The 15,600-nt window shown below is 44.2% G+C and overlaps 1 protein-coding gene across 1 annotated transcript; it reads left to right on the top strand.

Moving 5' to 3' along the window:
• Positions 1 to 4,302: 4,302 nt before the first annotated feature.
• BCR41DRAFT_397198 (hypothetical protein) lies at positions 4,303 to 5,753 on the top strand (the record flags this gene model as incomplete). The annotated part of the gene is made up of 2 exons (XM_022028874.1): positions 4,303 to 4,660; positions 4,765 to 5,753. 2 exons carry the CDS (start codon positions 4,303 to 4,305, stop codon positions 5,751 to 5,753), a joined length of 1,347 nt encoding a protein of 448 aa, XP_021880463.1.
• Between the last annotated feature and the right edge of the window lie 9,847 nt (positions 5,754 to 15,600).

The following is a 15,600-nucleotide window of genomic DNA, read 5'->3' as shown; positions in this document are numbered from 1 at the left end:
GGATTCTATATTGATGTTATATTTGAAATTATAAACTGAGTTATTGACATCGATCTGTTGATTACTGTGTGCTGCCATGTATTTGAAAAGATACATAAATTCCTCTTCCTCGTATTGGATTTTCCTTACTGCCGCTCACCCCAGCATGCCTCCAGAATGCGCCATTTCAACCTGATTTCCAATGGCTCCAACAGGGCCTACAAGTCCGAGCTCATACCTAACGGATTTAAGTGCAACAGCAAACGTAACTGATCCTAGAAACAGCACTTTTACTAGCGTTTTTTTAAACCCGGCTCCATCTCTCGGAAAAGTGAACACTTAAAAACCTCTACACAAACTTGTTGAAATTGGTTTGAAAACCGAAGCTTCCATAGCACCTAACTACTCTCTAACGCAGTTTATTCCATCGACCCTTTTGAACTACTTCGTCGACAATATTTCAGCTTGTTCAATTAAGTTCCGCTTCACGCACACTACCCAGAGGTCACCACCCCAATCACGGTGCCCGAAATAAGCAGACCCCTACCCTACTTTCTCTCACAACAACCCAACGTCGACATATTCCTATTTTCGCCGCGAAGGAAAGCACGTAAATATACAATGGAACGCCCTACCCAAACTATTGATTCCTTCTAACTTATCGACTCGTACCTCCAAACCTACTGATATTTAGTATTCATCCCTGCGAGGCCAACACCCCCTAGTGTTGATGTGCAGCCCCCACGGGCATCTTAGCACCCTAGTAACGGTTATCTTAAAGCAGCGGAGCTCTGCACTGGTAAAAGAGTAACGGCACAACTAAAAAGCCAAAATGGGGACGTGACGAGGATGATGATGAAGGAAAAAGAAATATGAAGAGTCTGTAAACGTGACTACTGAGTAAATTATGAGATACAGATTACAGGCAGTCATTTAGGATATCAAGCTATCCATTTATCCATTGTTTAATGGTTGAATAATCAATAGTCTTGATGCAATCTACTACAAAGCCTTCGCGACCATAAGAAGTCGTAGGTTCCAAGAGGAAAAGATCAAGGATGGTTCCGTTAAACAACAGCTCAGCAAAGCCAAGAACGAGCTCCTTCACCAAAAACATCTTCCAAAGGGCCTGCTCGATTGAGCCGCTCCGATTCACCGCAGTTCTGTCCCCGCTATTGTCCTTATGGGAACATTAAGCGCCAGCTAGGAACTGTACAAACTAGTAAGGCCAGATGGAACAGCACAGTGGATTCTAACATGATACGATCTGGAACGGAGAGTTGAAAAAGCAGGTTGAATAAACCAAGGTGAAGCAGCAAGCAGAGATAGATGAAAGGAAGAGAAGGAAAGTAGAGAAGGGGAAGAAGAGAGGCATCAAAGGCAAAGTGTGAGCCGATGATTGGATGATGGCGATGGTGGGATGATCACGGTGATTAGTGCAAAGAACTTCATGCCTAAGGGCAATCATGCGTAAAAGTGGTGGGGGGATGACAGACTACCAGGAATCCTTGGCTCTTTTGGAGCTAGCGCAGGGAGTAATTACCGATATAGAGGAGGGAATCTCTATGCTGGCTCAAAAGGCCATATTCATCGTCAGTAACAGTTGATTAATGACATTGTGATGCATGACTTGAAGGCCTTTAAAGAGAAAAGAGGCACTCATCTCCACTTGCTTTATTCACTGTAGATTGCTAGTGGTGCCATTTGTGGCAACCAGATCAAATACAGGCCGTTAGCAGGGGTCGTTCCGGGCCCTTTCCACATCAGTGAACTCCTGCCAACTACCTTCCTCCAGGGACTCAGGCCAGTGTCAACATTATGCCTGTTACAGAGGCACTTCAATCGGTAGTCGAAGACTGTGTTGATAACGCGGTTCAGCAGGATAACTAGTTCAATTTTTTGGAGCAGCCGCATCTCCAAGCTCTTTAGATATATCCTCGGGTAGAATCTTCAATGTGGCGCTTACACCACATGGTGTGTCTAGATAGTGTTAGGGGATTTTGCTCTTTTTAGTGAGTTGTGAAGCCGGCCACTTCCAGTTACAGATAGAAAAATACTTCTTGAATACAAATATTGAACAACACAATACAAAAGACTGAACGAGGGCAGTCAGCACTCCAATGGTTCTTATGCAAAAGAAGAAGCAAAGACTCAGTTTCCTGAGCTGTTGCTCGTTAAATAGTTGGTAGCGATCCCTCCCACGTGACTAAAATAAAGTTGAGTCCTTTTCAATTATATGAAAAGGCCTAACCAAAAAAGAAGCTTGACCCTCTGCTTAGCTGTACCCACCATTTAATGCTACTACTAAAACTACCAATGAAAATAGGTTTTTTTTTTTTACTACTACAAAAACTGTATACGATTACAAACCCACTTTCTCTTCATTTTCTTTGCTTAACTCCACCCTCCCATTTCCTAAAAGAAAAAAGCCTTTCTCTACTCTCCATGGAATTATCAAGGTTTGAAATAATATGATTCTACCGTTTTCTTCATTTCCACCAGACTTTGTGTAACGAAGCAAGATGAATATTTTTAAATTATATAATTCTCAAGATTCAGAACAGAAAGGACCCAGCTCATGTTGTGGGTTTGAATGCACTTTTTTTTATTATTACTTGCAACAATGAACAAATATCATAAAGGTAGGTTGGTCTCCCCAGACAAAAAATTTATTGACAAAACTCCTGTCCACACAATTGCCGCAGTATCTTGTCCTGGTGGTCCTTTTTCTCCCTTTTATAATATTTATCGAAGCAAAAAACATGGATCTATAAAAGTTCAGATTAGTGAATAGGTGTATATCAAAACCCAGAGTGAAGTAATGATGTCCAAAAAAAAAAAAGATTAAGTCAGAAGTAATAAACTGAGATCGATGCCAATGCGCATCATTATTATTTTATATTTTTATACCATAAAAAAAAGTTGCTTACGGCGGGCGTCAGAAGCGTTAAGGAATAAGATGATTTTTGAGCTTTTGTTCCCATGCACACATTCATTCACACCTTTCTATTTTCTTTCCCCTCCTCTCATTCTTGCACTTTGCATACTTAATTCACCCACGCTCTCCCCTCTCTCTGCCTTGCATCGCATCCACACTCGACCTTCATTCTAACCTTTACCTCACTTTATTTTGTTTGGAGTATATTTGTGTGCCGTTGCCAGCTTTGATCTTGACAGATGCCATCGCCTGTTGCTACCACTCCTTTTGCATTCGCATTCAAACTCTTTCATTCATAGAATCCATTTTTGTTTGGCTCCTTTTACTCAACTCTTTTGCAAGCCTTCTTCCTTTCTAAAAGCATCCAAACACAATAGCAGCAAATCAACTAAAAAAAAAATACACAGCCGTCAGTCTTAGTAATTTATCATCAATTGGTCATGCAAATTGACAGCATTTGCAAATACATAATCACACCGAAATAGTAGAGCCATTGTGCATTTCATTATCACATTCACTTCGTGTTAAACAGCCCAGGAAAAATCCCCACAAAATCACAACGTTATCGTATCTCTTTCTCTCTCTCTCTTCAACAAATGCACATTATTCGCGGCTACTTGGCCGTACTCTCTAGCCTCCTTTTACTTCTACAGCTCGCTTCTCAGCAAGCGTTGGCTCAGGAATCAGGTAGGAATACGCACCATCATTGATTTGTGTATGTGTCTTTTTATTTTTATATTTTTATTCCATTGTTCTTCCTTCATCCTTCATTTACACATACACATATCGGTCTGCAACGAATTACTTTTTTGTTTTACATGGTCAGACATGACGTCCCAAGGAAGTTCCCTTTACTCTTTCTAGTATGAAAAAGAGTGAACAAATGACAAGTGAGCAAGAAGAGGGCGAGGAAAGGTGCGGAAACACACAAACAAACTAATAGAGTACATTTGCGACATCAACAATGACGAGACCTGTGTGTGTAATTCTGTGCGTATTTCATGCCTGTGTTCTTGTCGTCTGCTGCTATTTTTATCGCTCCGTCTGGATGGAGCCATTTAACCATCCTCACCAGCCCACTCCAACCAAATAAACATGACAAAACAATACCTCATCCTACGAGACTTCATGAGATGACTCTAATATATTGTAAGAAGTCTGCAGGCACATGCACTCCTTAGTCAACGAACCACAGGCAGGGCATGTGGAGCACAAGCAAGAAATACATATACTAACCTGTATTTTTGAGCATATTATGAAAGCATTGACATGTGCAGCCCAACGGACAATAGGGTTGTGCACAGAGAGCACCGGAGAGGAAGAAGACCCTTTTCATCTTTTGCACCAAGCAATTCAATCCACTAACCCAGTAATATTGACTCTCCATGTTGGAATACATTCGAATAGCCTGTACATCCGTCCCAATATGCGCCCCTGCCCCTGGAGAAAGTTGGACCCAGGACTCACTTGAGTCTATTATCTGGAACCCTCTTATGACTGCACCTTTCAACCAATATGAAAGGGTTGATATATATATCGTTGATGATGCAAACGCCACTCGCACGCTGTTGGTGCATAAGGCGGTTGACTTGAACTTGGGTATGACGGCTGTAAGGCTCGAGGCGCCATTCTTCCCCGAGGATGCACCAGTGAACCGGTCATGCCATATCTTGATGATCAGAGCGAGATATCCTCCTGATGGCAATTACGAAACGCTTAACTCTAGCACCTTTTTCATGATTCGTAAGTTTTTTTTTTTTTTTTTTTTTTCTGAAAAAAAAAAAAAAAAGGTTTGAAAGTGAGACTTACTTTATTATTCTGATTTTAATTATTCCTGGATTCTTCAGGTACCAAACAAACTGTGAATGGCACAACGGTCCCTATTCAAGCAACTGCAACATCAACAGGATCATTACCGACAACACAACTCACAGGCACACTAACATATGTTACTACACAGCCAACCAATATCGTAGCAACGGAGAATATACCCGGTTCTGGAGCAGTACTACCAACCCTGCCGATCCTACCAGCGGACTCTACCAAGGAGTCGAATGGCCTATCACCTCTTGTCATCGGGCTTATCTCAGCGGGAGTCCTTGTGCTTTTAATCGCCATTGTAGCCATAGGCCTCTTGCTCAGGACACGGAAAAGATTCAAAGGTGATCCCAGCTATTTTAAAAATCTATATGATCAGCCCAGCTCACCTACGGATGACGCTAGCAAGAAATACATTTTCAAGGACGAAGGAGATAAGAGCATGACAAGTAGTGGATCGTTCGTTAACCCAACGATTGGTATTGCCTTGGCAACAGGACGCAACTCGGCCAACACTGTTCGCTCAGCTGACCCAGTAATCAAGGTCGCGCCGGGCATCCTAGGCCATAATAATCAAGAATCATCTCCCACCACCTATTTACCTCTAGTAGAACGCAAGTCACCAATACTCCATCTAGAACCATTCCAAGAGATACCAGCAACAGTAACAATAACGACAGGAGAGCAAAGGGCGGATGCGGTGAGTGATTCAGCAGAAAAAGCACCTTCTCGCGCTGCCAAAGGCTCCACCTTAAGTGCAGGTGATGCTCAATTAATTGCAGAGACGTTTAGAAAATCGATGCGGAGACCACGATGGGAAGACCCAGAAGAAGAATTAGAAGAGGTGGAACAGGATGAAGCACGTCGTGCGGCTAATGAGCTACTAAGGAAAGAGCTGAGCGAGCAAGGGTTAGACGTACAGCGTGGGGTCCAACGGCGGGTTACGATACAGAACCGACCCCATCGGTCGAGTGTACCGCCGCCCATCTCAGAAAGCGTCTCCATTCCAGAACCATGAACCTTGGAGACTGATGCCTTAATATTACAAATCTATCGAAGCTTAACTCTCACTAAATAATAACTGTAAAAAAAAAAAAAAAAAAAAAGTGTACTTGTTGACAATTGACGGTCTGTAGGGTAACTATTTCAAGTATTTATCTTCATCCCATATCATGGTCAATTCACTATAAGAGGCAGAAACCACGGTTCGTTCTGCTTCTTCACAGATCTCCAAAACAAATGTCTATTGACAGATACTTTGCGCCTAGACACCTTGTGTACATTATATCTCTATTGGATATGGTATATTAACTTTAAGTGTAAGGATTTACAAAGGCATGCGTTGATATCGACTTTGTGCCTGTGATGAGTTAAACAAGCCAACAAAAAGAAGATTGGGATTTAAACTAGAAAAACGACCACAGGATTAATGCAGGAAAGCCCGAGTCCAGTGACTCGATTGTGATTTATCAAATGCAGTGATATGAGCAAATAGTGCTGGAGAGAGGCTCCGTTACTTATTATTGTCGAAATCTATTGAGAGAGGCCTTAATGTCATTAAAGATAAAGATCAACAATACTTCGATGAGCATCGACGCGCGTCCAGACGGTAGATGTATCATTATTAATCCTAGTCTATTGGGAAGAGACTAAACAAATTTGTGGAGCCTCTTGTATCAAGCATTGAATCCCCAGCTTTGCCAGATCGGTGTGTTGAGCTTCTTAACAACCGTGATCTCTTATTAATGAAAGATGAAACTGACTGCTCTAGCCTTTGTGGCTAATTGGATCGCTCTTCTTTGGGTTCTGCCAATAGTCCCTTGGCTGAACACTGCTCCGCCCTATTACTAAGGCGAACATTGATGATATCCTCCATCCTTTCCATGGTTTTTGTCAACCGTCGCTGTCTTAACAAGCTCTGCAACAGAACCTTGTCTGCGGCGGGTAGGCCTAACGTAGGTCCTGGACAGCGCCTGTTGCGATGCGCATCCATTTTTTTTTTTTTTTTTTTTTTTTTTGACAACAAGGACCCATGAGGTCATGTAGGATTTATTTAGATGTTAGCTCTATAAATGAGTTGCCCCATTACTGGGGCCGCAAATAAAGCGGTATCCAATAATCAGCAGAAGCCGCATCGTCATACTGCCACAGTACAGCATCCTGTTCATAAACCACGTCGGCATTGATTAGACTTCCTTGGTCCCTGGGGACCTGTGGCACGGCTCTACTCCCTACTTGGCCTGTTGTGCGCGAAGGTCATCCTTTAGTCGCAGTCCTCAATCATCAAAAATTTGCAACTCCCCAGGCGCTCCATAACCGCCAATTTCACCTGGTGTCGGTAGCTTGCCGTCACCCGCTGGTCTGCCTCAGTCCTGATCGCCTTCACGTCTACTGTTCGTCGTTGTCCCTGGTGAGAGCCAAGGAATTCACCTCTGCTACGTCTATGCCTCCCAACACAGTTGCGTCCCCTGTCATTTTAGGCGTTACACATTGCTCCCCCTTTTTTTTTTTTTTTTTTTTTTTTTTTTAACAAGAACCCACAGAGATGAGGAATTTATTTTCATAATCTCGTTCTAAATCATTCTTTCTGTTACGTCCTGAGGCTAGGGAGTGTACCCAAATGGAGCACTCCCCTTTTTATTCATAGATCAGAGCAATTAGTGACGGCTATGTTGGAGCCTATATAAGACTCCGACCTAGCTAAAATAATAAACAACTTTTGATCTCCTTGACTTCCGATTTACCATAAAACATTTCATTTTTTCAAGGATCTACATAGAGTTACATCCATCCATTTTATCAATCCATCCAACCATTTTTTTTTTCCATAATTTCAATCCATCCTTTATTTCAATCATGTCTAATATTAATAAAGTACCAATGCAAGCGAAATCACTATAATAATTTTGTGCAACATAGTATTTCGCCCATATTTCTAGAGCATTCCTTGCAACAGGATATTAGTATAAATAGGTCTACTTTTCTATCTAGTTCTGTAGCATAGTTCCCCCTGAATAAAGATACCTTTATTGCACCCTTAGATCCCCCTAGAACACTACCTTGACTTTTGCATTGGTAGCAAAGGAAACCACGACCACACCCAGAGAACTACAATTACCATTGAATTTCACCCCTCGCCATGGAACACTTGAATAACGCCCTTTCGTCCATCGATCTTCCTCTGAACATTCGCGAAGCCATAGCTACTGCTTTTAATCAGGCCCTCTCTACTGCTAAAGCCAACGAAGCCGCTGAGAATGACCTAGCCAGAACCCTCGCCACGGTCCTAAAGCCACAGAAGCCTACGCCTTACGAAGGAGCTATTAACGCTGTTGCAGCCTTAAACTTTGTCGACAGCCTGGAGGAGTATTACACTATTGTCACACTCACGCCATCCAAATGGGTTCGATACGCTGTCCTCAGTCTCAATGGCGAAGCCAAGGCATGGTGGAGAGATTCCGGGTTGAATCTCGATACACCTTGGGCTGACTTCCGTAAAGCATTCCTCCGTCAGTTCACCCCTCCAGATTCTGCGAATGCAGCTCGCCGAGCGTTGGATAAACTTCGTCAGGGAAGGATGAGTGTGGCAGAATATACGAGCAAGTTTAGAAGCCACCTACGTCTGGCTACAAATCTCGACAAAGACTCTGCTTTGCAAAAATACATGCTAGGCCTTGAGCCCGAAACAAGCAAGCAGGTAAGACTTAGACAGCCAGAGACGTTGGACGATGCCATTGAGCAGGCGACCATTGTCCACAGTATTCTACATCCCATCGATGCCACCCCTGTATCCGCTACCCCGAACGCCTTATCACCCCATCATGAGAATAATTCTGGCCCTACACCAATGGATCTCGATAACATGAGAATGTTGGTTGCCAACCTGTACACCTCTCTCCATCAGCAACGACCAAACAGAAACCACTCCAAGCCAAGCTCGCTACCCAAGCTCACAGCAGCTGAACGAGAACGTTGCGTTCGTGAGGGGCGTTGTTTCAGATGCCGGAACCGAGGTCATAGAGCCGAACAATGCCAACGCACCTCTGTCTTTAATATAGAAAACAATGACCATACGCTTTCTGAGTCGGGAAAAGAGGAGGGCGAGCAGTAAACCAGGCCTGCCTCGCCCCCTCTAGCCCCAGCCTTCAAGCCCTGGATAATAGAGGGCATGGTCAGTTACAGTTGATGACTACAAATAAAAATCCTTTGTGCACAAATATAACATCCATGCCCCTTTCTGATCACTCTATTGCTCCCACTGCATCTACTTCCTTACATATACTCTCTAAGTATTCACCTCATCCTGATCCCCATTCCCCTACTCATTCCTCATTGCTAAAAAACAATCCCCTCTCCGACCCTATTTTCCCCTCCACTGATCCTTTCACTGTTTCCACTTCACTCACTTCCACTCATTCATCTACCCCTAGTTCATCCAATCGCCACTCCCATTGTCGTAACGAAATTCGCCTTCAATCCTTCAGCCTTACCTATGACAAACATAAAAACTCTCGCCGACTCCTTACTTTCATTGGAGCAGTGAATGGTCGACCTGCGCGCATTCTTGTAGATGGAGGGGCCGAAGGCAATGTCATAAGTTCCTCTTTCTGCGAGAACACACATGTTCCGCTAATTGAGGGTAGACCCATTCCTGTCATTCTTCCCAACGGTACCGAGACAATTGCTCAGCACACAGCCACGTTCACCCTCGCCCGCAACGCGTATCAGGATAAAATCAACGCCATTGTTTATCCTCTATCCAAATACGACCTAATTTTGGGTAAACCATGGCTGACGGATATCAACCCTCGCATCAATTGGCGAACAAATGATCTGCATTTTGAATACCAAGGTACCCCGGTCTTGTGGCCTTGCACTGGCATCGACAGGAAGCCTAGACAGCGATCTTCCGTCATATCTGCTCTTAACTTCCTTACCGTTGCCTCGGAACCTGATGCCTCTGTATTCCTCGCCCAAGTTCGAGTTCCAGTACCTGTCTCTAGCAGTAGTTCTGAACTACCGGACTCTATCAAGCAAATCGTTCAAGTCGAATTCCCTGATGTCTTTCCTACAACACTTCCCGATGGCCTTCCCCCTGACAGAGGTGATAGCATGCGTATAGAGACTGACCCTTATGCTGACCCACCTGTCCGACCTGTCATCAGATTGTCGATCGCTGAGCTTGATGAACTGAAGAAGCAGCTAACTGATCTTTTACAAAAAGGATTAATCTCACCGAGCACCTCACCATACGGTGCTCCAGTCCTCTTTGTGAAGAAAAAGGATGGCTCGCTTCGAATGTGTGTTGATTATCGGGGCCTGAACAAGATCACAAAGAAAAACAGGTACCCCTTACCACGGATCGATGAATTGATCGACAGATTCAGAACAGCTAAATGTTTTACCAAGCTGGATCTACTCTCGGGCTATCATCAAATGCGTCTCCATCCTGATGATAAACACAAGACCGCGTTCCGAACTCGCTATGGCCACTACGAGTTTAACGTCGTACCTTTCGGTCTTACAAATGCACCAGCAGCGTTCTCGACTATGATGCGTAACGTACTTGATCCACTTCTTGATAAATGTGTTGTTGTGTATCTCGATGATATTTTAATTTACTCCGATAACGAGAAAGATCACTTAGAGCACATCCGACAAGTACTCTCCCTCTTGCGTCAAGCTGGGCTTTATTGTAAATTATCCAAGTGTTCCTTCATGCAGGAAGAGACTGAGTTCCTAGGCCATGTCATATCCAAGGATGGACTCAAGACGAATGGCGGACTTGTCAAGGCAATAAGGGAATGGCCAGTACCAACAACCCAACGACATGTGATGCAATTCCTTGGTTTGACTAATTTTTACCATCAGTACATTTCTCATTACGCTGATATTGCTCTTCCCCTCACACAATTGTTAGGCTGCAATAAGGAATTCCACTGGGGAAAATCTCAACAAGACGCCTTTGAGACTTTGAAAAGAGCAGTGAGCTCAGCACCAGTTCTTAGGATATTCGATCCTGCCCTCTCTACAGCAGTCGAAACAGACGCTTCAGGCTTTGCAACTGGTGCTGTCCTGTTCCAGACGGACCAAAATGGTGAATCACGACCAGTAGCTTTTACTTCACGCAAGCTCAACCCAGCGGAACGCAACTATCCTACACACGAACAAGAACTGCTGGCTGTGGTGCATGCTCTGAAGACATGGCGATACTACCTTGATGGTTCTCACTTTGTCGTTTATACCGACCATGCCACTCTACAACATTTTCCTAGCCAGCCGAACTTGACTCGCAGACAAGCAAGATGGATGGAGTTGCTTCAAGAGTATGATTTCGTATTCAAGTATAAACCTGGTAAAGATAACGTCGTCCCTGATGCTCTTTCACGAAGACCGGACCTCAAGGACTTGGAGGCTACACCTACTACTTTGAACTCCTTGGATATCAATCTAGACCCTGGCATTCGAAAACAACTAGCCAGTTGCTACCTACACGATCCAATTCTAGGTCCCCTCGTGCATCAGTATAAGGATGCCTCTACCTCGGATCGTTACTTCGTGGTGGATGGTCTACTCTGGATCAACGCTGGACAAGGCCCTCGCCTCTGCATACCCAAGGACGACGGACTCCGTTCACAACTCTTGCATGACGCTCACGACGCTCCTATATCAGGCCACTTGGGATTCGATAAAACGTACAGTAGCATGCGACGAACATATTTTTGGCCACGCATGGCGAGGGATATAAAAAAATACATTGCTTCCTGTGAGCAATGCCAGCGTAACAAGCCTTCACTAAAGCCTCCTGCAGGGCTTTTCCAACCTTTGGCAATTCCAAGCCAACGATGGGATACTGTAACAATGGACTTCATTGTCAAGCTTCCGAAGACAGCCAGAGGTTTTGACGCGATTACGGTCTTTGTGGACAAACTGTCCAAGCAAGTTCATTTCTGCGCTAGCCGAACTACCGACACTGCCTCTGATGTTGCACGACTCTTTTTCGACAATGTTTTTAGACTGCACGGCATGCCTCGGACAATTGTGTCAGACAGAGATTCACGTTTCACCGGCAAGTTCTGGACAACGTTGATGAAGCTCATGGGCACCAAACTTAACATGTCTACTGCCTTCCATCCACAATCAGACGGACAAACAGAGCGCGCCAACAGAACATTAGAAGAAATGCTCCGCTCTTACATATCGTACAAGCAAAACGACTGGGATCTTTTACTGCCTATGATGGAGTTCGCATACAACAACTCTGTCAATCCTACGACAGGCTTCTCCCCATTCTTTCTGAACTATGGTCACCATCCACTAGTCCCTGGATCTCTTTTAAAGCCACCTGATACCAATGTTCCGGCTGTCAGTGATTTTGTTCGAACCCAGTCGATGAATTTGGCGCTAGCTCAGGATGCCATTATCGAAGCGCAGAATAGGCAAAAGGCCCAAGCGGACAAAACTCGCAGGCCTGCTACGTTTGCTGTGGGTGACATGGTGCTCTTAAGCTCGGAAAACATCTCTGTCGCGGGACATAAAAATAGACCGTCGCAGAAACTGGAACCTGAGTACATAGGCCCTTACAAGATCATTTCGAAGGTCAATGAAAATGCCTACAAGCTGGAACTACCGCCTGACATGCATCAGCATCCAGTCTTTAATGCCGATCTGCTTCGCCCCTATATTGAGTCACCTCGTGAATTCGGCGACCGCTCACCACCACGCCCTGCCCCCGAGCTGGTAGATGGAGAAGAGGAGTATGAAGTCGACAAAATCATTGACTTCAAAATGTTTGGCAAAACTCCTAAGTGGCTCGTTCTTTGGAAAGGCTATCCATTAGATGAAGCCACTTGGGAAACAAAATCTTCGCTCGCAAACGCTAAAGAGGCGCTTGCCGTCTTTGAGGCTTCAAGAAAAACAAGATAATAGGTTTCTTCATGACGGGAAGGATGCAAGCGAAATCACTATAATAATTTTGTGCAACATAGTATTTCGCCCATATTTCTAGAGCATTCCTTGCAACAGGATATTAACTAGTATAAATAGGTCTACTTTTCTATCTAGTTCTGTAGCATAGTTCCCCCTGAATAAAGATACCTTTATTGCACCCTTAGATCCCCCTAGAACACTACCTTGACTTTTGCAACCAATTAACGAAGATGTTGATATGGAAATCTCTTCACCAGAGAATGGCTCAGGCTTGACACCTGTCGAGCAGTTGAACTTATTGGTGGCTAGCCTGGTCGTAGATACGACGGAGAGTGTAGTCGAGTTCGGCAGTGATGCTGTTCCCGATATCGAGAATGTTACGATGCTTCTTCGAAGTTATAGACTTCAGAAGGAGGAGACACTCAGAAAGAAGGCATTGCTGTTCCTTAGGTACAATGATGCCAAATCAAAGTTAAGAAAAATTGACGTTGATGAAAAGACACTTACCAAGGCCTTAGGCGATCTCGCTCAACAGAAGGCAGACATCTTGAAGGTCTTAGTAAGACAAACTGAAGACTTGAATAGTTCTATTGAACATATGGAGGAGGTCAGAAATGGCTTATCTTCAAGCGAGGACATTTCGATTGATAGATCGAGTGTGTCTGAAGCAGATAGTCACCGTATAACGGTGAAATGGGATCCTGCTAATCCCGAACATGACGCACTTCATCGAATCTTCAAAGAAGAGAACATTCCTTTGATGGAAGATTCAGAAGAGGTAGACTATACCAAGGTCAAGAAGAAAACGTTTGCGGATGCGCCTATGCTTGATTTAGACGTGTCCAAGGTTCCCGGCAAGAATATGGTCAAGGAAATAGCAATCAGGGTTGTCACTTTCCGTGATGACTTTGAGAGGATATTCCGTCGTAACCTTTCTGATGTTCTTTTCGACAAACTAGCATGGGATTACTTATCCCTCTGCGTTTCCAAAGTGTCCGGCCTGGCGCGAGACTATGACGATCTCATCAAGAAAGTGCCTCTTCAAGACAGGACCTGGTCTCGGGCAGTTACATGCTTGAATAAAGCTCTAAAGTTTGACATTCTAGGGGCTTACATCGCTGATATGGCGCTAGTTATGAGGCCTGAGAAGAATGACACTATTAGGTCGTTCGCGCAACGATTGCTACCTCTGGTTGAGGCAGCTGGAATCCCAGATGATGGCTGCTATATGCTCATCAAAGCTTTATGCAATCATCTGTCCGACGTAGGATTTCAGGCTGTCATCAAGGAATTCGGCTCAGTGAAAAGTGTTAGCTCTTTGAAGGAGTTTCTAGAGTTCCTAGAAAAGACACCAGGTGCCTTAGGTGAGAAACGAACCGATGACGCCCATTGGTTTATCCAGAAGTATGGAGGAGACGCTGGAGAACAGTATTTGCGATCCATCAAGTCCAGATCGGAATACACTCCTAGAGAGGTTCCGAGATCTAGTCATAAAAGATCTCGACCTAATGCCAATCCGTCAAGTGATAGAGAAGCCAAGAAGGCTAAACCATTCAAGGTCTGGTGTAAGGGAACGGAGAAGTGTAGGTCGAATCCGTACAAACATGCCCCGGAGGACTGTCGCTATGCTAAGGATCAAGTCAGAGATCATTCTAAGGATAAGCCCAAGGACGTCAAGAGAACTGATGTGCGCAAGCCGCTTGCCTCAGTCAGTGCTTTTAAGAGGATTAGTGATAGTGCGCTCATAAGAGACATAATTCCGAATAAAGAATCCTTCTTTTCCTCGTACTCAATTGTTGAGAAAGCTTGTATCAAGCACCTAGGGGCTTTCAAAGGTCCCGCTCCTGGTGATAATAGAATAGCTGTGCCTATATTTATAAACGGGCAACAATATACAGCATTGTTAGATCCAGGCGCCACAACTTCTTTGCTGAGTAAGGAAGTAGCCATAGAGCAAGGTATTCGCTATGGTCGAGTACCAGGAGAATCTATAGCAATGATAGAAAAAGGGACTAGCACGGATAATGTCATTACTTGTGATAAAGTCCAATTGGTCTGCAACAATAGATCTGGAGAATATCAATTGTCGGTCATGGACATTGAGTATTATGACTTCGTGTTGGGAATGGATCTCTTCGCTAGACTCGGCTTTTCCATCATGGGAATAGCCATGCCGGAGATACGAGAGGAGGAATCCCTATGGGTCCCATATGATGAAAAACCTCAAGTCATTCCGTCACAAACTCCAGAAAGAGAAAACAATGCTGAATTCAAAGCATTGAAAGAAAAGTTCCTGTTAGCGCTGGAGCCTTATTTACATGCGAATGAAGCCATCTCGCCAAATTCATTTTGCAATCTTGATACAATGAAGGTCCAGCTAAAGGTTAAACCCACCTGTATCATCCAGGAAAGATCTCGCCCATTCCATTCGCAAATTGAAAAAGAAGAAGTGGAAAAGACCATCCAGAAGTGGCAAGAAACGGGTGCTATCGTTCCAGCACCTAAGGGGTGTCCGTATAATAACTCCCTGACAATGGCAGCACGCCGTGACCTGGATGGTAATATTCTGAAATATAGAGTATGCCTTGATCCAAGAACGTTGAATCGTCAACTAGAGGATACTGATGTCTTCCCTCTACCATTAATCACTGATATCCAGCAGAGGGTAGCAGGGCATCTGTATTTCACCACAATTGATCTGTCTCAGGCGTATCATCGCATGCCTGTAGAGAAATCAAGCCAACCACTAACTGCATTTACGTACGGTGGTAAGCAATATGTTTGCTAGAGCACCTTTTGGTTTAAAACCCCTCACGAGTATCTTCCAAAGAGGAATGTCACAACTCTTAGATGATCTGCACTTTGCTGACAATTATGTGGATGACATTATTGTCTATTCGCACACAGCAGAGGATCATATTCTTCATGTCAGCATT

The sequence above is a fragment of the Lobosporangium transversale genome, assembly GCF_002105155.1.
Source record: "Lobosporangium transversale strain NRRL 3116 chromosome Unknown BCR41scaffold_23, whole genome shotgun sequence".
Lineage (NCBI taxonomy): Eukaryota > Fungi > Mortierellomycota > Mortierellomycetes > Mortierellales > Mortierellaceae > Lobosporangium > Lobosporangium transversale.
The sequence above is the reverse complement of the archived record's forward strand: the minus strand, read 5'-3'. Positions and strand labels throughout refer to the sequence as shown.